Source organism: Ambystoma mexicanum, chromosome 6q (assembly GCF_040938575.1).
Source record: "Ambystoma mexicanum isolate Mex_15411 chromosome 6q, UKY_AmexF1_1, whole genome shotgun sequence".
NCBI lineage: Eukaryota > Metazoa > Chordata > Amphibia > Caudata > Ambystomatidae > Ambystoma > Ambystoma mexicanum.
In genome coordinates this window covers 1664538002-1664565761 of record NC_090937.1, presented here as the reverse complement: position 1 = coordinate 1664565761, position 27760 = coordinate 1664538002, and the positions used below count along the sequence as shown (strand labels likewise).

General features: G+C 46.9%; 1 protein-coding gene across 1 annotated transcript in view; it reads right to left on the bottom strand.

The window, feature by feature from the left end:
* The window catches only part of HTRA2 (HtrA serine peptidase 2), an 88905-nt gene that overhangs the window by 37519 nt on the left and 23626 nt on the right, over positions 1–27760 (bottom strand). The window contains exons 4-5 of the mRNA XM_069632510.1: positions 25972–26004; positions 14440–14548 (exon numbers count right to left, since the gene is read on the bottom strand). Of these exons, the coding sequence (XP_069488611.1) occupies positions 14440–14548; positions 25972–26004 (142 nt within the window). The remainder of the gene's footprint in view (positions 1–14439; positions 14549–25971; positions 26005–27760) is intronic.

Below are 27760 nucleotides of genomic sequence, written 5' to 3'. Positions count from 1 at the left end.
ACCGCATTTGCCGCTCTCTGCCCCACCTTTCAGTGCTATGCGGATGACCACTCATTTTCAGGCCCTCTTCCGCCACCACTTCTCCTTCTCTCATCTCCGACTGTTTGCCATCCGGAAGTGGTTTGCCACCAATAATCTCTGCCTTAATGCCAGTAAGCCGAGATTCTCCACATCAGCACACCTGCTCCCTCCTTTCCTGTCACTTTCTGGCCGGCCTCTCTTGGCTCACTTTCTGTTCCCACCTGTGAGGCTAAAAACCTTGTGGTCATCTTCGACTCCACACTTTCCTTCTCTCCTCACATCTCTGACGTCTCCAAGAAGTCACACTACGGCTGCACCTACTCTTCCTTTCCTCTCCTTCCCCCAGAAGCTCACTGTCTCCAGAGCTCTGGTTCTCTCTAGGCTGGACTACTGCAACAGCCTCTTTCTAAATCTGCCTGTCTTTACTCTCTGCAACTCATCTAAAACAGGACTGCAAGACTTGTCCTCAAGCCCAGGGATCGTATCTCTCCAGCTCTGAAATCTCTGCATTGGCTCCCAGTAGCAGCAGGATTAAGTTCAAAACCCTCTGCATTGGCCTTCTGGGGCTTGGGACCTCAATACCTTCAACACTCTTCCTAAATATGTTGCTTCTGGAGCTCTTCGCTCATCCGCCTCCAACTCCCTCAGAGTCAGTCGCTTCTCCAAGCAACGAGTTGGTGGTAGATCTCGGTCTTCGACTGGGGCCTCCCCCTGAAACAGACTCCCTGCCCCCCTAAAACTTGAGGAGAACCCTCTCCGGTTCCGGAAACACCTCAAAACATTCCTCATTGCTTCTGCTTTTTCTCCTCCTCTTCTCCCCTGCCAACTTCCTGGCTGATACTGAAACTGCACTGGTTACCTGGCCACCCTCGGATCTCGTGCCCAGGTCATCTCTGCCACCATTTGAAACCTGCACTGCCTCCCTGGCACCGTCCACACTTGTGGACTGTTTCTGTATCCCCTACAGTCCACTACCTGCACTTGACACCTGATGTCTGCACTTACCCTTGCCACCAGCTGGCCACACACTTTACCTATTGCTTTCTATTCATTCTATATTTTCTACTGTTGATCTCATGTATTGTACTGACCCCTTCCCCTTCCCCCAGCACTTTTCCCCTTTACCCTGCCCAATCTGAATGTCACCTGGCCTAGTAAGATCATTGTCCGTCTTCCCTCTGTTGCCCCTCCCTTGCCTCATCGCGCCTTGAAACACTTGTGTATAGGCGCGTTATAAATGTCATGTCATATCATATATTCTGTTTTCTAAATTCAATCACTCACAGCGTTCCATGAATTCAGGGAAGAATAATCACAACATATCTCCCCGTTCAACATCAACAACAAGACAACACCAACAAGGCAAGAGACATACACCATACAAACACACAGTCCCAACACAAGTACATCTCTAAACTCGTACACTAGAATTCTCAACAGCGCACCCTCACAGACACCGTGACAGTCCTCACCAAGTGGGACAAATTTCTGCACCATACAATGACTCTGCCTTTTTCTACTGGGTGAGGCAGTGGCACCAACAACTGAATGTATTATACCGCTCCAAATCTCCCGCACAATATCGGGCAACCGGCCCCACACCATATCTGCCCAACACGCAGTACACCACACAGTCACCATTCTCTAGGCCCCCTAAACCCCATTTAACATTCAGACTCAGCTCAAAAGCTGCCCAAAGCAACATGTGCCCCATTCCACACGGCAAGCTATTCCAAATACCTGGGTAGCCAACACCAAACAGAGAAACACAAAGTGTCCCGGTGTCGCCACCCGACTAGATGCCTGTGCCAACAGACCACACTCCTCACCTCCATATGGGGGAGCCAAAACATCCAACACAACCATACACAATACATTTCAGACAAAACACATTCTATCCTCACTAAACATTTCTGCATTTCATTAAATTACGCATTTTTCTCATTGAAATCCAACCTGTGAAAACAAAAGTTACTGTAACAAGTTTCACAATACTCAACTCCTCAATGTCCTATTTGAACTAATCAGTCCATACAAACTAAAATGTATTATCAAAGTCCCGCTGTGGAAAGAAACGGTTAACAACAAATTGTACATGGTGTATATCTCACTCCACTCACAGCTCTAAATTTCCCACACAAAGGCCACGACAAATTCATTTCCACTCAGTGCAGACCAAACCCAGCACACACTGTCATTACAACCTACTGTTGACAAGTTTCACAGGCCTCACATCACAACTAAACTTATCCTATAATCTATGAACAACACATCTACTTAGGATATAACTAACAGAAATAGTGGATCCACATTTATAACTCTTTGCTCAACTGAAATTTCTTTAAGAAAAATCTCAACAAATCTGGATCCAATTCTTGCAAGGTTTGTAAAAGGAGGGAAAAGGGTTTCCTCTTTTATTTTTATAGAGGAGCCTGAATCTGGAGGAAAAATTATACTGTGGAGAAGGGAGTGGGTTCAGGCTACCTCTTTCTCTGAGATACTTACAGGTGTGGCACAAAAAAATACATGTGAACAGATCCTAGTACTTGATATCTGTGTTTTTAATGTAGTAGAACACAGCCTTAAAAGTACACAAACGTATTTATTTACACACAAGGAACAGTTTCCTTTTCTTAACATACAAACATATGTACAAAAGTCCATGTTGACATTATATTGTGTCATCATATGATGTAGCTGTTTCATCGACATAAGCAATGTGAGGATTAGTACATAGTGACTGAGAGTGCAATGTTACTAGACATGCACCTATCGAGTCGAGACTCAAAGTTGTGTTTCCAGCTATGAACAAAAACAGATGTTGATAAAGCACTATGTGTGCAACCGGAGCCCTTTGACTCCATTCGTTTTGGCGCACTGAGAGACGCCATTCCGCCATTTTGACAATCAATCCTGCCCTGAGACACCAAATATCTCGAAACAGGTATGTTAAGGCACAACTACATGTTTTCTTAATCAATGTAGGCTTTTTTAAAACCCACACTTTTATGTTCCCACAGTTCTCTGGCCCCATGAACGACATGTGGAAGATCAATCTACATTTTTCTGCCTAACGAGTCCTGAGGAAGCTATAGGACATTACTTTATCAACATCTCTTTTTGTTCATAGCTAGACATGCACCTATTTGAGTGTCGACTCGATAGGTGCATGTCTAGTAACATTGCACTCTCAGCCACTATGTACTAATCCTCACATTGCTTATGTCGATGAAACAGCTACATCATATGATGACACATTATAATGTCAACATGGACTTTTGTACTTATATGTTTGTATGTTAAGAAAAGGAAACTGTTCCTTGTGTGTAAATAAATAAGTTTGTGTACTTTTAAGGCTGTGTTCTACTACAATAAAAACACAGATCTCAAGTACTAGGATCTGTTCACATGTATTTTTTTGTGCCACACCTGTAAGTATCTCAGAGGAAGAGGTAGCCTGAACCCACTCCCTTCTCCACAGTCCAATTCTTGCAATACTGAAAGGGAACTACATCCTGGCAATTCTAAAACTACATCACATATATAGCAGAAACTTGAATTCAAAAAGGCACCTCCTGCTTCACCTTTCTCTCCGGGACTAACCCACAACAGTCTTTGCATAGCCCTTCACGTTACCTTTGTGACAGTTGTAGAACTCCCTTATTGTCCCTCTCGCACTTGTATGGATTGTCTTGCTCCTCAGTACTTTTAGCCCTCATCACTAAAAACTCACTTGTATTGTAATTATTTTCCGGCCCTCCTCGCTTGATGGGTCGCATTACCCTTCCTTTGACCAGGTTACGCTCTGCGCACCCAACCTCATTATTCTTCCTTTGGATTGCGCCGGCACTGTGCAACCCCACCTCACTTCAACGATTAGTGTACAGTTCTTACTGTTTTGCCACTTCCTCTCTAGCAGCGCCATCCTCAATGTGATCGATTCCCCTTATCTGAAGAAAGAACCTTGTGATGAATGACGGGACATCATAACGTCTCCTAATGTTGTACGGTTCTCTTCTCTTTAAGCTCCAGCGAGCAGCAATCGCCACAGTGACATATCCGGTACACTTCAGCGATCGCCAACTCCCCTGGCACTCTACCCAACGTCACCACTTCAGGTGAGCCGTCGGAGATGACAGAGCTCCGTGTCCCAAGGGTCACTGCAACCACAGCAGATCCCCGCTGCATACAATACGGCTCCAGTAGATGCCTAGGCCTCCTTTCTCACGCTGCTCTGCACTCCAAACTGTCCACAGCTACACGGCAGCTCACACAACATCAGAGTCTCTTCTGCCAGCATGGGCTGCGCTTTGTCTCTCATGACGGACACTCAAACACTTCCGAATTCGCCTCCTCGACTCCAAATTCTCCGCCAGCTCTACAGGAGAGCAGGTAAGGCACTTTAACTAGTCTATAACCCTTTGTCTACATGGACGATTTGTCTACCTCCAAGGCAAAAGACACTCCACTACAGTATTCTACTCACTGTAGCTCCACTTGACTCCGCAGTCAGTCTTTCAACTGCCTCCTGCAGCACAACTCCGTCTGCCTCTTTGGCCTCCACAGTCAGATGGACACCAGGCCCCTCCAAATACTTTGTTATGGGCCTTTAGCCCAACCAAATGTTCAAATGTTCCACGCAGCCCCTTGGGACCAACTGTCCTTTGGCAACTTGCTGAAACCTCACAGCCCTTGGCCCTGGCACTGTCCCCTTTACTTCCAACGCTGGGCCTCTCTAGCCGCAAGGTACCCTTGCAGCGCTCCTACCTGAGAGAGGACCTTCTTTGGGTTTGGAGGGCGGTGGATGTCCCCTTTATGGTGCTGTACCCCCAGCACAGCCAGCATCCTCGTCGACAATGTTGTTGCAGGTCCTTGGCCAATAAATACTCTGACATCTTGTTAAGAGCTTGTAAATCCTTTGCTTGGTTCCAAATACATTAGATAAAGTACATAAAATCAGGTAAGTATAAAGACAGGGAACCATCCACCGGCATCCTCTCTCAGTAGTCACATCCTCTCAACTGACATCCTCGGAACCCACTCACAACATTCTCTCACTCTGGATTCTACATCAATCACTCACAACGTTCCATGCATTCAGGGCAGAGTCCAGGAAGACTAATCACAACAGAGTGCTGGGGAGTTACATAGTAACTCCTTTAACCCATTCCTCATGTAACATTTTGTTACACTAACTCACTTGAATGGCTGGTGGCAGTGGTTTCTTTTGTACTATCTAGTGACATGTACCTGCAGGCTGATACCTCAGCTGCAGTGCTGCACACAAGGGTGAACATTTTTTCAAAATGGCCCCATCTTTTTTCGCCATTTATTGTTAGTTTCTTCTGAGCTTTTACTCTGTTTGCATCATGGTTGAGTCCTTTATGTAGTATGCCTTTGGTGGGCTCCAGCCCACCCAGGCTGCATTGTGTATGGAAAGGCGGGCGGTGAGGGAGGGGACCAAAACTTCCCTGTCCTTTGTCTCTAGGTGTGCCTGAAAGAAAGCAGTTCCTATTGGCCAGCTGCTGCTCCGTGATTGACAGCCTAGGGCTGTGAATGAATAGGAACTTGCATAAAAAGCGAGGTTTTTGGCACTAGAAGCAGTGTCGACCACTGGAGGGCAACATCCAAAGCAGAAGATGAGAAGACACGCCAGCAGGACCCACCTGGACCGCAAAATGCCTGGTAAAGCCGTGCAGCTGTGCTGACCCAGTTTCCAAATCATCAGGGAAGCCCGATACCTGTGGTACCTCGACCACTTGGGAGTGCATTGTCTTCCGAAGTCTGAATCCGGACAGATCTTCGTGGGTATCCAGAGGACCCCAGAGAAGTAAGAAGCGCCAAAACCACAAAGAGACGCTGAATCGATGGAAATCCATCGCTGCAGAGTCCCACTCCAACGTGCTGCCACAGGAGCCAGTCAGACGTCCTCCCTTTCATCACCATGACCAAGGACCAGGAACAAGGGTCTACTGCATTGCATCTTGAAGGCAACCAGCTGAACATTTTCTTCATTTTCAAGGTACTGTAGGGCTTGGGGTATGTTATCTTTTTGCCATTTGCAGTGCTTCCCATCTTTGAGAGTGCGATTTAACCCTACACTAAGTTGACCTCAATGTACCTGCATTGGCCTTACAGCTTGTGCTTTCCAATGGGGACTCCTTGTCAAGTATCCAATAAACCCCTGACAACAGAGCCAGCGTACTTGCCGTTTTCGTCATGGTGGGGGCATGGTCCTCTCACGGAGGTCATGTTTCTGGCAGTGTCAGCCGCGGTTTCACTTGCAGTTGCCCAGGTGACTGAGCGATACACAAAGAAATGCGTGCCTCAGATTAAGTGACACACAAGAAGTCACGCGATCGATTACCAAAGCAACGAGCATAAATGAACGCTCAGCGCGGTGCCCAGTGCTTCTCAGCTGTGTTCCTGCCCGGCATTTAGCGTTCCTCGTTGCTTTTCTCTACGTTTTGTCTTCCTGATACCGGACCTTGGCTACTCTCGCTTCTGGACTTCCTTGAACTTGCCTACTCTGTTATTTCCTCCTTGGATTGCTTCAGCGCCTAGATGCCTTTGGGTTTTGTGAGCTTCATAAATGTACAAACAAATAAATAATGTTTTTTTGACCTCGGATTGTATATTTGACTGCCTTGGACCTTCCTTTTGTGTCTTGAACCGAACTGCTTTCTCGTTTGCTCCTGCATCCCTCTGGATACTTACGTTGTTCCTTTGGTGGGACTTCTTCTAGCATTCTTCCCACTGGACATACAGTACTGGTGGCCGGACCCTACCTGTACAACAACACTGCACCAACCGTGTATGGGGGATTGACTCCTGAGAACCAGGAGTTCTTCGCCCCTCCCCTGCTTCACCGCCTGTTTTCTGCTCCTAGAGTTGCATGCCTGTGCACACCCAATGTATTGTGCCTAACCTGCTCTGTTTCCTTTACAGCTACCTGGGGACCCGGTGCTGTTGTTCCAACCACCTGTGGCCCCAATAACCGGTCAGCGAGTAACAACTCGTATCTCCCTGGCTGGTTCTTGGGGACGGAGGTACTTTAGTCCACGCGGTAGACAACGTCTTGACACTCCTCTTAGGTTGCTGTCACAGCACAGAGATGGTCGCTGTGGCAACGATGGCACCGGAGTCCCAGAGCATTTCCAGCCACATCCTGCTGTTCACACAAGACCATGCCACTACGTTTTCTTAGGCTGCAGCCTATTCTTTATGTAAGATAGACGCCGCCTGTACCAAAGAAGAGCTTATAGGCGTCTCCTACCCAGAGACGGGTGTATTGCAACTCTCGAAGTTCGCTCCACAGGTAAGACGCTAATCCACCTCTCTTTTGTGCAGATACTCTTTGTTCTTGCCGACTGCACTTTACTCTGCTGTCATTCCAGCGTTCCACTGTGCTTTCCGTTCTCCAGTCTGCCGACTCTCGTCAGACGCCTGTCCCCTTTCGGTCTGCCTAGCTCCTCTTCCCGCTTGGCTACCGACTGACTTTGCTTGCTGTTTTCTGATCACTCTTCTCTGTTTGCTGCTTCCTGTCAGTAAGCGTTTGCGTGCTACGCTGCTCTCCTCTCCACATGCAGCCCTGTACTACTCATTAGCAGTCTCGCTTACCATAACTCTTTACAGAGCGCTCTGTTGCTATTACTGCATTAGCAGAAGTTCCTGTCTAACGTCAGTACATTCATCCAAGGACGCAGCTCCTTTTCAGAAACACTATCATGAAGCCAAGGACCTAGTCCTATCTGCTGAAGATTCAGCAAGAGGGTTTTTGCGCCATTTGTCTTTTCCCCTCTCTATTTGGACATGTCCTCCCAGACCGCCACTACTAGCCACTACTCGCTCCCGTAGATTGTCTCACGGGAAGCCATGGTGGCAGCTGGTGAGGACAGACCTCCATCCTGAAGGACCGCCTACGAGACAAGACAAAGGTCAAGAAGAAGCAGAAGGGAAATGATCTCGCAGAAAGAGGACGCCTCCACCTCTTCTTGTGAGGAATACGAGTTACTGCGATTTCTCCATTTAACACAAACTATTTAAGAACATATTTCTCAGAGGAAGAGCATCCTGGCTCCCTAAAGGCCGCCTCCTGAACCGATCGGCTTTGGCAGTGCGTGTTCCTTTACAAGTTTTAAATGTAATGCTGGGATAATTGACTGCCTGAGAATCTAACTGCTCTTATAACCCATCAGTCTGTTCTGATCTAACCCTAAACTTTCCCTTCCTGAAAAACTCAATAATGCAAATGTGATGCTATATAAATGCTATACTGACCTCCACTGACCTCACCTCCGGCTACTGGAACATGTCTAACATATGAATTAATTACTCACCTGCTTTATTGTTCACTTTTTGAATTGAATACTAACTTGGGATTAATATTACAGCTAATTACTGCTTTTTAAAGAATGCTTTAAATATCTTTGGGTATAAATATGCATTATATTTATATTTATAAAGTGCACTAGCAGCCCAGAGGCATCGAGGCGCTGTTGCAGGAGAGTGACTTAGTTACATGGACAGTAATTTGCTCTAGGTTAGTTAACATAATGTAACCTATTCCAGTACAGAATTAGAGACGATACATAAGGGTGGTTACAGGATACAGTAACCTACAGTGCAGGTGAAAGCTACAGTCCTTTCATAAAAACAGCAGGCTTTTAACAGCTTTACGGAATGCTAGGTGTCACTCTATGCTTCTGAGATGGGGTAGTAGGGAGTTCCATATATAACTTCAAGTGTGCAAGTGTTGGATGCTTGTACTTACTGATTTCAATTATACAGCTCACATTACCCCCAGATAAGCCTGGCTGCTCAGTCGCACTACCAACAGGCCTATATTAAAAGGGGGGTTACCCAATACCAAGAGATAAGTCTTGTGTAGTCCCACCCCAGTTGGACTCTACTAATTAACCAAGTTTTCAGGATATGTGCATGACCGCACAAGGCCTTACAGAATCCTCTGGCACACGTTTGTTCAAATGAGATTATAGAAGGCCAAGTTGGAGCATATAGGTCCTCTCTGCCAATAAATTCCTTTTCAGTGTGGGACTTGAATACAAAAGGAAAGCTAAAGATGTTTGGTAAGTGACTGCTTTACAAGTCATCCTCCGGTGAATGGGCATGTTTAAATGATCAACATGGTTTTATTTTCTATATTGTTGAGCGCTCAATACCACTCATGCTCTCTTAAAAGGCCAGTGAATATCTTGTATCTTCCAGACTGGTTCATCAACAAATGAGATGTTTTGATGATGAAAGCAATCAGGAGAGCGTGAGAGTGTGTAAACGCCTGTTCTAGAGTACAATGCATACTAATGGATACATTCATCAGCAGGTATTCCTGATTGCCAAAGGCTCTGGTACTAAGAAGCACAGAAGTACTGTTCCAGCACCAGGTCCACTCATTCAGTTTCATCAGCCATTCGAGTAGTGCGTCGCCGTAAATCATGTAAACACATCATTACATGTGCACAGTCTTTGTCCGGTTAATTGATAGGCATTCAGTCCTGGGCGAATCTTCGTTTTTTAAGGAATTATTTTTTCTTTATGGTAGTTGTTGTTACTTCAGATACCTTTATTGTGACCGTAGCAATAATGGAGAAACTTAATTCTGGGTTTGGTATCTTTCTGATGTTTGCCAACTTTGCTTGTATAAAAATAATTTGAAACGAGACTACTTCACTTTTTCCTTTTTGAAAGTACTTTTCTCTCTTTATTTTCTTAAATTTTTTTTCCAGAATTGTAGTATTGACTTTGGTTGGTTACATATGACTGTATTGCTCTCCCCAAAGTGCACGGAACAAACATAAATCACCAATGCAATTACAGAGCAAATGCTTCGAACGTAGACAGACGCAATAACTCACAGCCATGCATTCTTAGAAAATAATCAGCTCTTATATGGCTATTTATTCAAAGCTTAGAAGTACACAGAAATAACTCAAAAAAATAATATGGACAAACATCACAGAAGAAGTAAAGAATTCAAAAGGAAATAAATCACCGTGAGCGTTAACAGAATTCCTCATCTCGCCCAGAAGCAACTGGAAGACCCCGGGAACAGCCAGTCGAGAGCACCACAGCTCACAGGAGGGCCGGACGTAAGCGTCCTTCTCCGGCTGAAGTCTCACCTGACCACCTCCGGGCTTCCGCATATATACACACTCCACAAAAGGGGAGTCAATTCTCGAACCTTCTGGAAATTGCACTTGCGCAGTTGAGGAACAGCCGTCGGTTGCCAGCTGGGTCAATCGAGAGCTCCCCCCAAGAAGCGCAGTGCCTCCCTTCTCTAAAAACACGCTCCACGGAGAACAGTAGCAAACCATAACAAAATTAGCTTTCCCAGCAGAAATGTCCTTGACCGCATACCTGGTAAGGAAAGCATGTTTTTCTCAGCATCGTGAATCTAATACTCCGCAAAATGTGTGCAGCTTTTCACTGCGGCATGAACTAAATATCCATCATGGCTCAGAGCGCTCCCAGCGCCATTTTAGTTCAAGCAGAATAATGACTGAATTGTGCCTCAGTCATTTGCAAGGATATATTTGTTCTTATTGCCAGCCTTTATAGAATTCTAATGTTACCTCTCATCACATGCTTTATCATGTTTTTTTTTTAAACTTTAGTTTTCTTAGCATTTTCTTAGTATAACAAACGGGCTCAATGCATGTTCAAAGGATAAACATTCGACCGGCCCAATAACCCCTGAACCCACCTCCCCTCCACCCCAATACGAACCCATCCCCCTAGTAACATAATCCAAATTGAACCATAATTTTGGGAGTATCCTTAAAGGCTCATTGTGTCCGGAGCTTGGGTGTAAATGTGGTTGTTGACTTCTTTTATGGCTGTATTTTGTCCACCGTCCCCCGGGCGCCCGGTCCATCTTTAGTCCCTCCCTGGCCCCATCCCCGTCAGCCCCCGCCGGGGCACCTACCAGACTTCAGTGAATGTCCCATCCCCAGGTCTGCTGCACCCCATACCAGTTCGCTTGGAATGAGCTGGAGTCATTGTTCATCATTGCCGTTAGTTTGTCCATTAAGAACATATTCTTTATCTTTTTCAGCCAGTCCTCCTTTGAGGGGTCTCCGGGCTCTTCCATTTCTGCGCTAGGGCCACCCTTCCCTATCTCAGCATTGTTTCCCACATTCTTGGGTACCTGTATATATCCGTGTCCTCCGGAGGGAGACCCAGCAACATCGTCAGAGGGTTCTGGGGGATTAATTCCTCGGAGACTTCAGAGATCCAACCCCTTACCATCTCCCAATACGCCTGTACTTTTGGGCAGTGCCACCACATGTGGCCCCTCATTCCGGCCTGGTCCCAATACCTTGGGCATTCGGGTGACACTCCCGAGAACATTTTTGACAACTTCACGGGGTCTCTGTGCCACCCCTGCAAAATCTTGAAGGTGTATTCCATCTCTGCTGTGAATAAATTCCTGTGGAATGCTATTTTAAATATCCTTGTCCAGGCCTCCTCCGAGACCACCTCTCCTGCTAAATCGTTCCAAAATGTGCGAAAGCCCCTCCTCTCCACTAGGTTAATAGTGTGAAGGATTTTGTACACCCCTTGAGGACGCTGTGTCAAGTAGTTTCTCAAAGGGGGTCAGCTGTCTCTTCAAGTTTTGGCACCATGACTGGACACAAAGGATCCCTTCAGGCAGAGGTATTCAAATATGGAGAGGGACCCCTGTCCAAGAGCGTCTCTCAGTTCCTCATATGCTAGGAATTCCCCTTCCCTGAACATCTGCCCCGCCCACTCTATTCCCGAGTCGGACCAGGCATGTGTATTGCGGAACAACCTAATTCCCAGTTTGAGGGGGTGTCCCCAGAGTGAGGACATCGGGGACGGCCACAACGTCTGGGGGCCCTCCTTCCAGATAGACCAGAGAACTCCCAGTGTTGGGTGGGATTTAAGTCTGTTCAGGATGAACCTGCGTGGGGCCCACAGGAGGTCTCGAACTTTAAGAGGGTGGGCGTCCATGTCTTCCAAGTAGGACCAATAGGTTCCCATCCCCTCTTTCATGTGTTGTAGGAGGACGCGCAACTGGGAGGCACGAAAGTAAAGTTGAAAATCTGGCAACCCAAACTCTTCCTCTTCTCTTGGTAAGGTCAGGACAGCCCTCGCGGTCCTCGGGGTCCTACACTGCCATACAAACTCCCGCACCGTGTTCTGTAGAACCCTAAAGGTTTGGTCGGGGACGCTGGTTGGGAGAGCAGTGAAGAGATACAGTAAACGCGGTAGTATATTCCTCTTTACTACCGTCATGCGGCCGTACCAGGACAGAATCATTGAGCCCCATTTCCTTAGGTCTGGGGTGATCCCTGCCATGACGGTTTCATAGTTGGTAGGGGCAAGTTTTGATAGATCCCTGTTGAGGAGAACACCCAGGTATCGGATAGAGACCTTCAACACTGTTATCCCATTGAGCCTGTCAAGGGGGTCTAAGCCCGGGTCCCGTGTTCTCATGGGCAGCAGAACTGATTTAGATGTGTTAATCTTTAACCCCGAGAAACGCCCAAATGCGGCCATCAGGGACAGGAGGGGGCGGGGAGGGGGGAGCGAGAAGCCAGGATCCACCGGGTAAGCCAGAATGCCATCCGCGAACAAGGAAAGCTTGAATTCTACTTCACCTCTCCTAACCCCCTTGATGTCCGGGTGTGCTCCAACTGCTATGGCCAGGGGTTCCATTGTAAGGACATAGATCAGGGAAGAGAGTGGGCATCCCTGCCTTGTTCCCCGTGAAAGGGGGAATGGTTCCGACAACCTGCCATTCACTTGTACCGTTGCCCTCGGGGCTCTGTACAGCGCAGCCACCCATTCCCTAATGTGTACGCCAAAGCCCATTTTCTGGAGGAGGAGTTCCATGTATCTCCACTCAACCCTGTCGAACGCCTTTTCCGAGTCTAGGGAGAGGACACTTACATCGAGGTCTGACCCCTGGGCATAATGGAACAAATCTATAGTTTTGCGGATGTTGTCTTCCCCTTATGAACCCCACCTGGTCCCCGTGGATCAGTTTCGGCAGTATCTCCTCCATCCGCCTCCCAAATACCGTAGCTAGGATCTTTACGTCAATGTTCCATGTATCTCCACTCAACCCTGTCGAACGCCTTTTCCGAGTCTAGGGAGAGGACACTTACATCGAGGTCTGACCCCTGGGCATAATGGAACAAATCTATAGTTTTGCGGATGTTGTCTTCCCCTTATGAACCCCACCTGGTCCCCGTGGATCAGTTTCGGCAGTATCTCCTCCATCCGCCTCCCAAATACCGTAGCTAGGATCTTTACGTCAATGTTCAACAGAGATATTGGGCGGTAGGAGGAGCACTCCGTGGGGTCCTTGCCGTCCTTGGGCAGCACTACAATTATGGCATCCATCATGGAATCCCCCCCCCCCTCCAGCACCGCATTAAACACCTTTACTAAGTGTGGGGCTAGAGTTGAGCGAAACCTTTTATAGAAGTACACTGTGAAGCCGTCCTTGCCCGGGGAAGTGCCCACCTTCATCCCGCTGATCACGTGTTCCACCTCGTCCTCGGTTACCGGACCCTCCAACCTCTCCGGCATCTCCCTAGTCAGGGCCAGGATTTGTATAGAGTTCAAGAACCCTTCAATCTCTGCCTCACCCCCGTTGTATTCTGAGGAGTATAATTTTTCATAGCATCGGCGGAAGGCCTCTCCTATGTGGGGCATGTCATGGCCTATCGACCCCTTTTCGTTCTTCACTGCTTTCAGCATTCTACTTCTCTGTATCTCCCTCAGTTTCCAGGCTAGAATCCTACCCGCCCTGTCCCCCTTTTCATAATACTTTTGCTTAACCAGTTGAAGACTCCTTTCTGTTTTAGTGTAGGAGGAGGTCCTTCAACTGGAGCCTACAGTCGTCCAGGGCGGCTACCTGATCGCGATCTAAGGGTTCTAATGGGGGGCCCCCCGGCTGGAGTTGGGCTATTTTCTCTCTCAGAGACCTCTCCTGGCCTTCCCTTTCTCTTTTGTTCTGGGCTCCCTTTTTGATGAGGACTCCCCTTAAGGTTGCCTGGAAGGCATCCCTTAGGGTGTGTGAGCCTACCTCCCCATTATCGTTAAGCTCGAAGAATTCCGTTATGGCATCTAGTACCTCCTGAGCATGGACCTCATCCTTCAACAAGGAGTCGTTACATTTCCATCGCCCCCTACAGTCGCTTAGCCACCCCCTTGCTATGGTGACTCGGACCAGGTCATGGTCCGACCAGGGGACGGGGTCGACCCTGTGGCCGGTGACGAATGGGTGCAGGATCTCATCCACTAATATCTCATCCACTTACCGCTTTCCCCAATTTGGGAAAATGCAGTAAAACCATCACTAACAGACACCATGGTGTTGGAAGAGACTACTCAGGTGCAGCAATGGCTGGAAGTAAAACTTACTTTTCTTCTGCTCCTCCCTCTGGAGGAAGTCCCGGAGTCGGTCAGAAGGGATTGCAAAGGATATCCCAGTCGTCACCTTCATTGTGTTAACACCAATCACCTCCCCGTCCTACGACAAAACAGACATGTTAGAACAGCGTTGAACTGTACCAACAGGAAACTGTTTTTGAAAACTTAAAACTACTCATTTGGATGGTTCAATACCAGTAATAGTTTCATGGTTTCATTGTAGATTCGTTTTTTTTTATCAGTTTCTTTTGGTACCAAAACACAACAACAGTATATACTCCGGCTTGGCGGGTTCTCTGAAAATGTTTCATGAGGATCATGAGGCATATCAAAAACTACAGAGATCAAGGGAGGTACACAACAACTAGCCAAAGACGTTGTGAACAGAAGCACAAAGCAGGCAACAGAGAAAATACACATCTTTATAGATCCTCAACACTAACTTTCTCAAAGATCTCACAGACCCCACCACCCACCCACCCACACCCCCAACCCTCTCTGCTGGATAACAGGAGTAAAACAAGCTATCTGAACACTAACTGCCCAAAGCAACAGAGTTGAAGTAAGCCATGCCGATCATGGACACAAAACTATGGCTGCTAAAATAAGGACATTCAGAAAAAGGCAGAGCTCTCCGAATTGATAAGAGAAAGGAAAGTATATTCAGCTAGAGACCACTCAGCCACTGAGCGCTCATTCTCAACTGGGTATACTTTAATGTGCAACTGTTAGGTAGTTTTACAAACGTCCACGTATGGTAGGTCTAGAGAAGACTCACTCTTAGATGTAGAGGTTTTCAATTCTTATATTTGCCCTGAACTGAACTATCCAAAAGGTTTGGTAGCAATGGTTGAGCAGCCAGGCTTAGTCTAAGTGGGAAGAGGGTTGTAGGTAGGCACACAGGACTCAGAGCATACAAGCTTGTTCAAAGATACACTGACCCACTTGTAATCAATATAAACACTAGTGGAAAAGCCCATGTACACGGCCTAATGTGCGTAAAGGAAGACGTTTTCAGAGTGTAAATATATTATGTGGTGTCTTTTTTTGTAAAGGAAAGGATCTTGCTCCTTTTACGTGGAGGAGTAGTAACATAAGGCAACAGCTCCCTCTAATGGTGATATTGTTGAAATACACATTTGACAGAGCCTTTCACAGGTTCTGAGTGCAGATCGGTTATCATGCGGTAGAGGTTGTGCCCTTTCTCGGTCCTCGTCTCAGTTGAGGGGAATTTCTGGAGCGGGATCCAGTCACTGGAGGTCCAGAAGGATGCCTACCAAGTTATAGATGACACTGACCTTCAGCAGATGTTGCACTACAAAATGGCACAGGACCCTGGGTATTTGTGATTGCAGGCCACAGAGGTTGCAGCTCTTCCAGGGATGGATCAAATTAAAACTAGTTTGGGGCTGCTCGATCTCACCAATCCATGGGAGGAAGTAGTCCTTTTCAGGTCTTCCTAGTCATCCAGAAGTTGATGTCAGGATGCAGCGCTCAGCTGGCACTGGACGTGGCTGCAGTTCTGCTTCGATATTCAGTCCAGTGGTCGACACAGAGGTTTAGTTCCAAGACCCTCGCCTTTTATGGTGATGACCTGGCTAAGCACACCAATCACACCACAAGCCTCTCATGCAAATCCGGGGAATGGGCGGTCCAGAAGAATAGCCAGCCCCTCTGCCCCCACACCCCGGTTGGAACTGGTTGGAGGCATGCACACAGTAGAACAAAGACCAGGGGAGTTTGAGACACCTCCCCCACTTCCTGTCCTTTAAATGCCTTGGCGGGCTTTCCAAGGGAAACTCGCGCACGACAAAAGACTCATCGAGACCACCCTCACCCAGCTAGGTAGAAGTCATCCTCGCAAAGGACAAGTCAAGAGATGGCGAGAATAAAGTACAGTCACTGTTTTTAAGGGAATAGTGTACCCTGTTGCAGCTGTGAAGACAGTCTGCATCACAAGTTCACAAACGCTGGTAGAAAAATATCCACTGCCCCTCAGAAATGTTGCCACTGTAACTAGAAAGTTACGGGATACGCTGAAAAAGGTATACATGGTGTCCCCTCAGCACTCCACATAAGGAGGGGTGTGCTGAATCCACAAAATAGAGGTCAGGATGAATGAAAAAGATCCCCCTGCCCGGATAACAAACAAAGCTCCAGAAGCTTCCCAGCAACACTGCACAGAAAGTGTTGTGCGCCGCAATCAGAAATTACAGATGCCATGCATTGAAGAATGGCTAGTACATGTGCAGCTCCTTTCGCGTTTTGAGAAGATCGAATTTGGTAAATTGCATAGAGCCAAGGCTTATAATGAACAATGGAGTATTGTTAATGAATTTTATGTTTAATATTTGACCAGAGTTAGGTTGCTTATGTTTTAATTCTTTAAGAGTGGGTGGGGGTGGGTTAGTGTTGTGTTGTGTCCTGTGTCTTGTGTCGGTCTGTGCATTATTGGTACCTTTGACAATATTGTATCAAAGTTCTGTTTGACACTCTAAGATCCTGTTGATATTTTTCATATCGTTTATGCAATCTTTTTTTGTTTTTATTATACGATCCATGCTGATTACCTATTCATTGTTCTAATTACATTGTAACTAATTATCCTGAAATATGACTTATTTTGTTCTTTAAAAAAGAAATTACAGATTCCATAAAGTTGGAGGAAAGCATAACTCCAAAAGAGATATAACAAGTTTCTCAAATACAGAGTACAAGCCTGAATAAGTGAGGAAAAGAAAAAAAAAAAAAAAGTCTGACTCACTCTGCAAAGTCAGATAAAAAAAGCAAGATTCCAGTAAAAAGTGCAGAGGGACACGCAGATGGAGTAAAATCCCTTTTTGTGTGAAATTCTCTCCAACAGCAACAGTCAATTCAGAGCACTGAAGACATTGGGATAAATGGTGGCAGAATTAATTAAAATAGGATAAGGGGTTTAATGCAACAGACCACTCAACCATCCATAACTCGCTCTGTAGAGCAGGGGTGAGTACTCGTGGAGGCACTTGTGTAGTAGGTCCATGATTAGGAGCACAGGACACAACATTCATATCCCATATGTACGAAAAGTGTTCCTCGCATACACAATTCTCCAACCAGGACATTGGTAGGATCCACCTAAAACATCCGGAAAACATTTTGTAACTTGTTTTACCTCACACCTCGTGCAATTTTGAACCTATTAAAGCCCTCCCACACCCTTCGAGTAGGACCAGCCCTGAACAATAATTCAAATACATTCAAATTGATAGCTAGAATGAGTCATTGCTGCCCCTGTGTTCGACATAAGAGAAATCTACCCACAACTAGGGAGCATGGTTACCCCTAAAGCCCACCTGAATGTGCAGAGCCTGCTAAACATGGTAAAGAAATCAAAGAGGCAGGCTTGATGGGAAAGTGTAGCACTATCACTCAAAAAGGGACGGTACATACAATAGATTAGTAGATGCGGTGGTTTGTGCTGTTCAATAGGCAAAGCAGATTTACAGGGAGTAACTTTTGACAAGAATTACAGTTCAATGTTTAAGGTGTGACCATGACAATTTAAAGTCAATGGGAGAGTTTATGGTTCACCCAGAGGCACAGGTTAGGGCCGGAGCAGGCAACACCCACCCAAAATCTGTAAATGCCCACTCACCAGCGCTGTGGGGGCATTGTGAGAAACCTGAGTACATACTCACATTTTCTCCCATTGGATCCTCTGCCCAGGTGGCCAGGGAAAGGCAATCGCTGTTGGATTCCGACCCTGGGGGTGGACAAGCAAGGGAGGATCACCGGGGTGGACGGTGATTGGGGAGAGGCCACCCAAAGGCGAGACATGGTATGCCCCTCTTTTCTAAAGATGACATACCCTACCCTCCCCCATACCTTCATATTGTCAACCCTATTCCACCTCCCCTCATTCATTCCAATCAAATACTAAGACGGGGAAGAGGCTGCTAAGACTAATGCACATTTCCACTCATGACCACCACCTGGGTACAGAAATGAAGAAGAGGACTTTAAAACACCATCTTAAAAGGTCAGGCATGTCCCAGAAAAGGTCAGTCAATGGACTTTCACCTGCAGATCCAAGAGACTACAAGTGTGTATAAAACGGTGTGACGTGAAGGGAGGGAGGAAAGGGCAGGAGTGAAGTTGAGAACAACAGACGTTGGCAGCAACAGTTGTTGCGGGCGTAGAGGCGAGATGTAGGTGAAAGCTGCTGAAAATCACTACGAGGCAGGACGCGCCAAGGTATTGAATCCACTGTTAAAGGGATTATACCCCGAGATTGGCACAGGAGTTAAAACTCGATCCTGCAGAATCGGCGCTGTCGTGCTGTGGTAAGGCGTGACAAAAATCTCCAAAGTGAATGCTTGTTAACACCGGCCAATACGAGAAAGCGGGCGTGTCCAAAGTGTAGATGGTTTGTCTGAATGCGGGCAACAATCCCGGAGGACCTGGAGTCAGCAGGTTGTGTGGTGGATGCAGGGCCGAGAGCCTTCGAATTGAAAGGCTGGAGCCGTCAATCCGATGAGCATGGAGGAAGCCGTCCGTGCCCACACAAGCCCTGGTGCAGCTCGAGCTGCGGGAAATGCTGGGAACAAAAGGGACGTGGTTAGCATCCAATGTGGAGCAACAAGGAAGTAGGCATGTGCAGAGACCTGCCTGGCAAGTAAGCAGAGCCTGGGTGGTCTTCTTGGCTACGGAGAAGGTGAAATGGAGCAGCAGGAACCGCCGTTGGGGGGAGGCGAAGAACCAGCGAGTGTCAGAGGACACTAGAGGACCTGTGCGCACCCAGGGGTCTGCAGGCAAGTAACGGTCCACGAACATAAGTAAATACAAACTTTATTAAACACCAAACTGAATGGAAATTGCTATTTGAATGAAACCGCGTTATATTGAATACTGAACAAACATTTAAAGGGAGACCGACATATTGAATGTCAGACTGTGTATAGACAGCCCTGTGAGCAGAACTAAAGCATATGGAATATTAATCAATCACTTGAGTATTCTAACAACCAATCTGAGAAAGAATCCTAAATCTGTGGCAAGGTACAGACTGACAGGCAAGAGTGTTACAATACCAAAAAGCAGTACAAGTGTGAGAAATCAAAAGGCCGAAGCAGAATAGCATGCGAGTGGCCAAACAGATCTAAGGGGAACTTATGGTTCAGTGACCTGTGATGGGTGGACCGTGTGGTCCGACAACTGAGCCTAGAACAGGGAACCTTAAATGATAAGCAAAAGACATTGCGAGTAAGCCACAGGGAATTGTGAAGTGATGGTAAAGCAAGCCAGAGGGCGGGTCCAGCTGACCTAGGGTTTTCTTCTATTGAACATTGAGCGAACGAAATCAGTATACGGACTACAGTGAAATCTTGGGGATGGGACACCAAGACTTGAAAGAACGGAGAAACGCTGTCTTGGGGACGGGAGCACCAAGACTTGAAAGAACGGAGAAACGCTGTCTTGGGGAAGGGAGCATCAAGACTTGAAAGAACGGAGAAACGCTGTCTTGGGGATGGGACACCAAGACTTGAAAGAACGGAGAAACGCTGTCTTGGGGACGGGAGCACCAAGACTTGAAAGAACGGAGAAACGCTGTCTTGGGGAAGGGAGCATCAAGACTTGGCAGAACATTGTTGAGACATGGAACTTGGGATAGGGAGCCTAAGAAGAACGCTGAGGACAGCTGAGACTTTACATATTAACAGTATTTTCTTTGGTTAAGAACCACCCCACACCTTGTTGATGTCTAAACGTGAAGGCAAGAATAGGTTCTGACACAGACAGACTTTTATATCTGCACTCACAGACAGACCACCCTTAGTTTTCTTTAGGCAGGAAACACCCTTACCTTAGTTATAGGGCAGGCTAGGCCTTACACCATGCTGACATTTAAATAATGTATTGTTTGAAATGTAATTTATGTTGTCTGTGTCATCTCTCTTGATAGCATGCCTGCTTCACCGAATTTACAGATGTTAATGTCACTGTACACCCTGAACTACTTTAGCTTAAGGCCCCACTCTTTGGACAATCCTGGGTATTCCTCTGGGTTCAGCAGCTACCACGGTGGACCAAGCGGGGATAGCGTCCCAAAGTCATGTTTATTCTAAAGAAAATAAGCCCCTCTTGTAAGAATCCCTCTTGCGGTGTAAAGATGAGCAAATACTTGCAGATATAGGAATGTAAATGCGAGTGGAGAAAAACGTTCATCTACAGCAGTTTCAATGATTTGGAAGGAACAATTCTGATCCAAAAATTATACTAATTTCCTAATTATTATTATTGACTGTTACGGAGAATTCTCAGAAATGTGCTAATTCCCTCCACCTTAGAGACCCCCAGCAACTTTGCTGGATTTTGAAGACTTTATTGTTTTAACCTGGAGAGAGCGAGAGCCCTTTTTTCCCACTCTCTCGTGTATTTTAATGTGATTTCTGAACTTTGTGTTTCTTTTGGTTATGGCATCTTTTACATTGTGGCCCCAAAGGTTTGAATACCTTCTCTGGGATAAACTACTGTTTCCCAGAGCAGTAAAGTGAAATTGACTTTACTTACAATTGTAACTTTCTAGACCCAGCACACACTATCTTACCATAGGGTGCTGGAGGGGTTACCTGGTATCCCCTTTGTCTAGCTTCTCATGTAACATTTTTAATGTTACCCTTTCCTCACTGAGTGGCTGGTGGCAGTGGTTTACTTTTAAGTACTGTGGTGTGCATTTACCGCGGGCTGCGTTCGCAGCTGCAGTAAAGCACCCAAGGATGCCATTTTTGGCAAAATGGCCCCAGTGTTCTTTTTTTGCCATTTGTTTGTGGAAAGGTCCTTCTTGAGATTTACTCTACACGCCAATTCAGGTTTGGTCCCATTGTTCACTTTGTCTTTGGTGGGATTCATGAGTGAAGCCCGCCTCTGGCTCTGGGGTGTCTGGGGTGGGCAGGAATTGAGAAAAGTGTCTGAAACTCCCTGTGCTTAGTCTCCTAGGAGACTCAAATGCACTCTGGAGTGATTAGCCGTCTGACTGTCCGGCAAGGACGCCACCCTGCTGGAAGACTGACAGCTAGGCTGGAATTAATGGGAGAGAAATGAATAAAAGGCAAGGCTTTTGGCTTGGAAGGCGGAATCGACCACTGGATAAAGGATTTGAAAGAAGAACTTAAAGGGAACGCCTGCTGCAACTCCTGGACCGTTGGTTTGCTCGGTGAAGCCCTGCTGCAGTGCCAAAATGCCAAGATCGCATCGACAGAGAAGCCCCTGCAAGGACGATTTCTCCCATTGAGTTGGTGGGACCAATCAACTCCAAAGTAAGCCACTTGGACATTCTCTCAGAGCTGGTTGACTTTCCAAGGAGTTGCTGCTGGAAACCAAAACGCCAGGGAGAGGAATACCAGATCGTGTGTGTTGCTTTTAAGCTGGCTAAGAGCTCCAGGAAGATCCTCCGGACTCCCAGAAAGCAGGACTGACCGAGAATGAAACCCCTCAATAGAATGCGGGACCCCAGAAGCAAAGAAAGGCCATCTCAACAGCCAGGAACCGCAGTGTTGCTATTTGCGGTAGTGTCACGACTTGGGGAAGATGGCGGGTTTGGAACCGATGGAAACGTTGTCCGCCATTGATGTTTCCATCACGTTCCTCGCAGCGTCGCGTGCATGTCTAGTTTCTTGCTGCTACGCGTCAAATGCCGGTTGTTTTCTTTCCCCACTTCCGGCTCTCGGACGCTTTGCAACGTCCATTGGTTCTGCCACTTGCTGTTGCCCGCGCTCCCTTCTCTAGCTTCGAGCTTCACTTCTGCCCGCCCTCCTTCCCTTCCTTGTTGTTTTCTCTCTCTCTCTGTTTTTCCTCCCATCCTCCTTGCTACCCTCTCTCCCGTTTCCCGTTCCTTCCGTCTTCCATTTCTTTTCTCTGGTTCCTTCTTAGTATTCTTCCTCCCATCCTCCTTGCTACCCTCTCTCCCGTTTCCCGTTCCTTCCGTCTTCCATTTCTTTTCTCTGGTTCCTTCTTAGTATTCTTTCCTTTCCGTCTCTTTGCCTTCTGCCCCTCTGCATTTTTGTTCCCGGCTTCCCGTGTACCGACTCCTGGCCTGCCTTTGGATTGCTCTGCCTTACCCTTTGTCTTCGTTATCCTCTCGTGTGTACCAGACCTGCGCCTGACCCCGGATTGCTTCTTCCTGATCCTTCAGTACTGCGTTGTGTTCAAGGTGCTACACTCTGCAGCCGTCTACAGTTTCAGCAGAATACTCACGTTGGGCCACCTTTCTCCAGTTTCATCGCCCGGTGTCAGTCTCTGTCCACCAGACTCCTCACGTGGATATACTTCAGAGTCAACCCGGAACCCAGCAACAACCTTGAATTCCGTGGAGAATCCATTGGGGTTTTTTGCGCCTCTGGCTTTTTCCCCGCATTTGGCTAACGCAGAGGATTGGCCACAGTCCACCTATAAGGTGACAATGTGGTGTCCTTCCACGGCCGCCCCTATCTACATAAAAAAAAGGAGAGAAGAAAGAATCCGGCACTCAGGTGGAAAAGTAGAGGTGAGGAGGAAGGGGAGGTGGGAGAGACGGAGTCCTCAGTGGAAGAAGAGGATATTACTGACCAACCTGACAGGTAGACACGGGGAGCTGAAACACCGAAGTGCCACGTGTTGGAAAGAGTGGATGTTGCAAGCGGTGACCATCCCATTGCAGTACAGGAGTCACAGGAGTCCCAGAAGTCCTCCCTCTTGTCCCCACGACTGAGGCCCAGGAACAGTGAGATTTGCAGAGCTGCAAAGGAACAGAAGTCATCTGCTGCACATTTTCTTCAATACAAAGGTACTGTAAAGTCTGACGGAACTTACCTCTTGCTGTAGAGCTGCTTGCATCTTCTACCCCTCACAACTCTAACAGCTGGTGGCCATACATTGATTCTTCTTTTTCTTCAAAGACTTCTGAAACATTGTTCAAAGACTTTTCTTACTTACCTGCAAAGAAGTGCTTCAGCTCATATAGACCTTTGCCCATCGACTTTGGCTTAGCCTGTTCCACCGAATGACTCTTATTGGGGGATCTGAAAGTATTTGCCTGCTTAAGAATATTAGTGGCCTCTTGTATGTTCTAATGACCTTTTCCTTTGACTTTCTCCTAAATGATTCTAAATACAACAGTGATATATTAATGTCCCCAGCATCCTAGCTATTGTGTCACCTGAGGGTGTAGGTAGTGTCTGTGGGCCATCCCAAAAGGGTACTCAATGATTAAGAGATATTAAGAGTGTGTATTTTGTGAAGTATATTTGAGTATTACTGTTATATTGCCCCCTTCTGAAGAAGGCTTACTCTGACTGATAAATTAATAATTGTTTATTCAAGAAACCTTGTGTTTAAGAGTTTATTTGAATACTTGTCACTGTGAATCTCTGTGTAACTGCCCTACTGCACACAGCACCCCTCTTGAGATAAGCCTGGCTGCTCAATCACGCTAGCAACCTGTGTAGTACAGTCTTATACCAAAGGTCGGGTTCCTATTGCCAGGAGGTCAGCGTTGTTGTAGTGCACCCAAGGGGTACTGCATACAATCATGCCTAACATTTACTTGGAAGAGCACATGAGCCACTTGCAACATAGTATCGCTCCCGTCTTCTTGAGCCCAAGCAGGTAAAGGGCCACAGTTCTTAACCCAGGACAGAAACTGCACATAGATACACCCTCAGTGAAGTTTTGGATTAGGACTCAATACGGAAAGAGGTTAGTGTACCAGTTCAGGACAAACAAAAAAATTGAGGGTCGCACACCAGCGCCACAGCGCAGGACTTCACTCCCATACCCATAAGCAGCAGGCACGTAACGTCAGTGAGCTAATCGGGCACCAGGACATCCGCTCCACGAAATGTGAGCTAAGGGGCGGGCTTCTGTGCAGGGCCTCTTAACAGCAAAGTAGTTTAACTTTGGTGTCCAGTTCTGTCCGGCCACAGCCCGGCAGGTCTCAGCCAGGGGGGGCTAGAGCCGATCTTCTGAATGGTGTTGCGCCACTGGCTAGGAGTGCACAGGTTCTGCTAACTGACACCCCAGACACAGCCAAAGGCAACACACTCCCTTGAGAATAGAGATATGGTTCTACCTGTGAGCTGCAGTTATCCGTGTGTGCCATGCTTCCCTTCACTGGAGACAAGACCTTCTGAATACAGCCCTTTTAACACAAATAAACAACTCTTGGCACCGGATGCAGCACCGACTCTACTGAATTTGCCTCACTTGAAAACTGTTTTTATTCGAAGAAGGTGTGCTTTTGCAATCGAATGCAAGCTTTGTATGGACTTTAAAAAGGCATTGTGACGTGCATCAGGAGTGATGGTGCCAACAGGCGGGTGCAGGTCAAAAGCACCCGAGTCTTCAGTGATAATTTATTTATTTGCATTTGTAAAGCGCACGAGCAGCCGCAGGCATGCAGGCGCTGTTGCAGAGATTGTCTTATATTCACATATTTGGCTTGGTTACGCAGAGATAGTTGGCTTAATAAACAGTGCTGCATTAGTTACAAGTGGAGAAATTGGTATAGGAGAGCGCACTAGCTTGTGGTAGTGGAGTGCAGCAGTCAGGTGATCTAAGGAGGGCTCAGGTGAACAGCAGGGTTTTGATTAGTTTCCTGAATGCCAGCTATCATCTTCCATGGGTTTGGGGATATGTTATGAAATGAGTAGAACCAGTGGTCTGGTCCCTTGAAGTGCTTTGTGGAAACCTTGGTTACGTAAAGCATGTCCTTGTTAGCACCTGCATTCAGATGAATACATTGGGCAATTGAAATCGGGATGTGGGGTTAGTACTTGCATGCCAGGGAGTGCGTGGAAGAGTGGGGGTGCATGGGGAGAGACGGCTCATTCTCACAGGAGTCCTCAAGTGGGTGCTTTCAGTTATAAGGAGAGTTAACTGATAGTAACATTGAAGCTGCACTAGAAAAGTCTCACTAGAATGTGTAATGAAGTTAGATGCCCCTACACAAGTATGTTTGCCCCTCCCCCACTGTCTCTAAAGTTAGCGCCTCCCCAACATTTGACGGGTTAGCCCCCCCGCCACTTACATGTTAGCCTAGTTGCACTCATGGATGTGCACACTTGCATTTTGTTAGGCAGAGAGGGCAGGAAAGCCTTTCCTGAAACTGGAGATTTTAATGCGTTTGGGGAGAAAAATCTACATGAACAAAGAGTAAAACGTTAAAGCTGCTACTCTTCAAGAAAGGCTTCCATGGCCTCTCTGCATATTGCGCTTTAATATGCACTATTTGATAGTTGGTCCCCAAACTAGACCTTGGGAGTAGAACAGTGGGGGCGGAGCATTAAGGTTTGCCCTGCCCATTTTCTGAGGTGACCCCTCCCATCACCAGTAACCAACCCCCGCTGCTAAATTTAGGTCTCCATGCGCTCCCGATAAGCAGGAGCCTCTCGGTTTGCCCTGAGGGCCACAAACTGTTTGCATGGGATGAGACCTTGCTTCCCCATGGAGCAACATTCCGAACCCTTCACTAGAGCCCAAGCCCACTCCCAGTGGGAAAACACCTACCAGATTGATGAGGGGACCACCCGAATTTCCAAACTGTAAAGAAAGAGATACACCATTAGTTTCATTCTCTTGTCCACATTAGAATTATTTTAGTAACACAGCATCTTCTGAGGAGGCAAATACAGTTTTGCCAATAGACTCCCACCCAGACACTGAGTGCAACTGCCCTTTCATAGAAAGGTCAGGGAGACATTACAGTTTCCTGACGGCAGAAACCAGCATAGTGTTAGAGAGAAAGAGAGAGAAAGAGAGAAAGAGAGAAAAAGAGAGAGAGAGAGAGAAAGAAAGAGAGAGAAAGAGAGAGAGAGAAACAGAGAAAGAGAGGGAAAGAGAGAGAGAGGGAGAGAGACACAGAAAGAAGACCTCACACTCAAAGGATCTGCCAAATGCTTCAATCTTCAAATAATATTGAAAGGAAGAATGCATTGCAAAGGAGTCACTGATCACCCCAAGATCAAGTGCTTAATAGTGCCACCCATGCAAAACTTTATAGACTAAATACATGCAAGAATAAAAATGATATTGTTTGCGTCGCGCCTCGAGCATCCGTGCAAGCTCTCCCATTCTGGTGACTGTCCACTACTTGTGCTTCTATATCTAACAGTATGGTATACATGTGTCGGTCATCCCTGCAGGGCGGCTCAATGTCTTGTGCTTCTATATCTAACAGCATACATGTGTCGGCCATCCCTGCAGGGCGGCTCAATGTCTTGTGCTTCTATATCTAACAGCATACATGTGTCGGTCATCCCTGCAGGGCGGCTCAATGTCTTGTGCTTCTATATCTAACAGCATACATGTGTCGGTCATCCCTGCAGGGCGGCTCAATGTCTTGTGCTTCTATATCTAACAGCATACATGTGTCGGTCATCCCTGCAGGGCGGCTCAATGTCTTGTGCTTCTATATCTAACAGCATACATGTGTCGGTCATCCCTGCAGGGCGGCTCAATGTCTTGTGTTTCTATATCTAACAGCATACATGTGTCGGTCATCCCTGCAGGGCGGCTCAATGTCTTGTGCTTCTATATCTAACAGCATACATGTGTCGGTCATCCCTGCAGGGCGGCTCAATGTCTTGTGCTTCTATATCTAACAGCATACATGTGTCGGTCATCCCTGCAGGGCGGCTCAATGTCTTGTGCTTCTATATCTAACAGCATACATGTGTCGGTCATCCCTGCAGGGCGGCTCAATGTCTTGTGCTTCTATATCTAACAGCATACATGTGTCGGTCATCCCTGCAGGGCGGCTCAATGTCTTGTGCTTCTATATCTAACAGCATACATGTGTCGGTCATCCCTGCAGGGCGGCTCAATGTCTTGTGCTTCTATATCTAACAGCATGCATGTGTCGGTCATCCCTGCAGGGCGGCTCAATGTCTTGTGCTTCTATATCTAACAGCATGCATGTGTCGGTCATCCCTGCAGGGCGGCTAAATGTGCCATACTCGACAGCCTATGGAGCCTAGGCACGAGCTTAACAAATACCCACAAAAGTTCCAAGCTACTAGCCACCCATAAAATGTCAGTTGTCACGTTATCTCTACACATACACACAGCACCCATGTATATTCACCAGGAGTCCATCATTACTAGCCAAAGGCTAGTGGCATGTGCTAACTTTCTGCCCTTCCCACAAAAATGAAAAACTCAAGGAGCTTTTCAATGATCTCTCCAGCAACAACATCCGCCTAGAACCTAAACCATACGAGAGGAAAAACTTGGTGGATCAGCATTCTCTAACTTAGCCGCAAAACATAGGCCCTCCCTCCCCAGAGACATACAAACC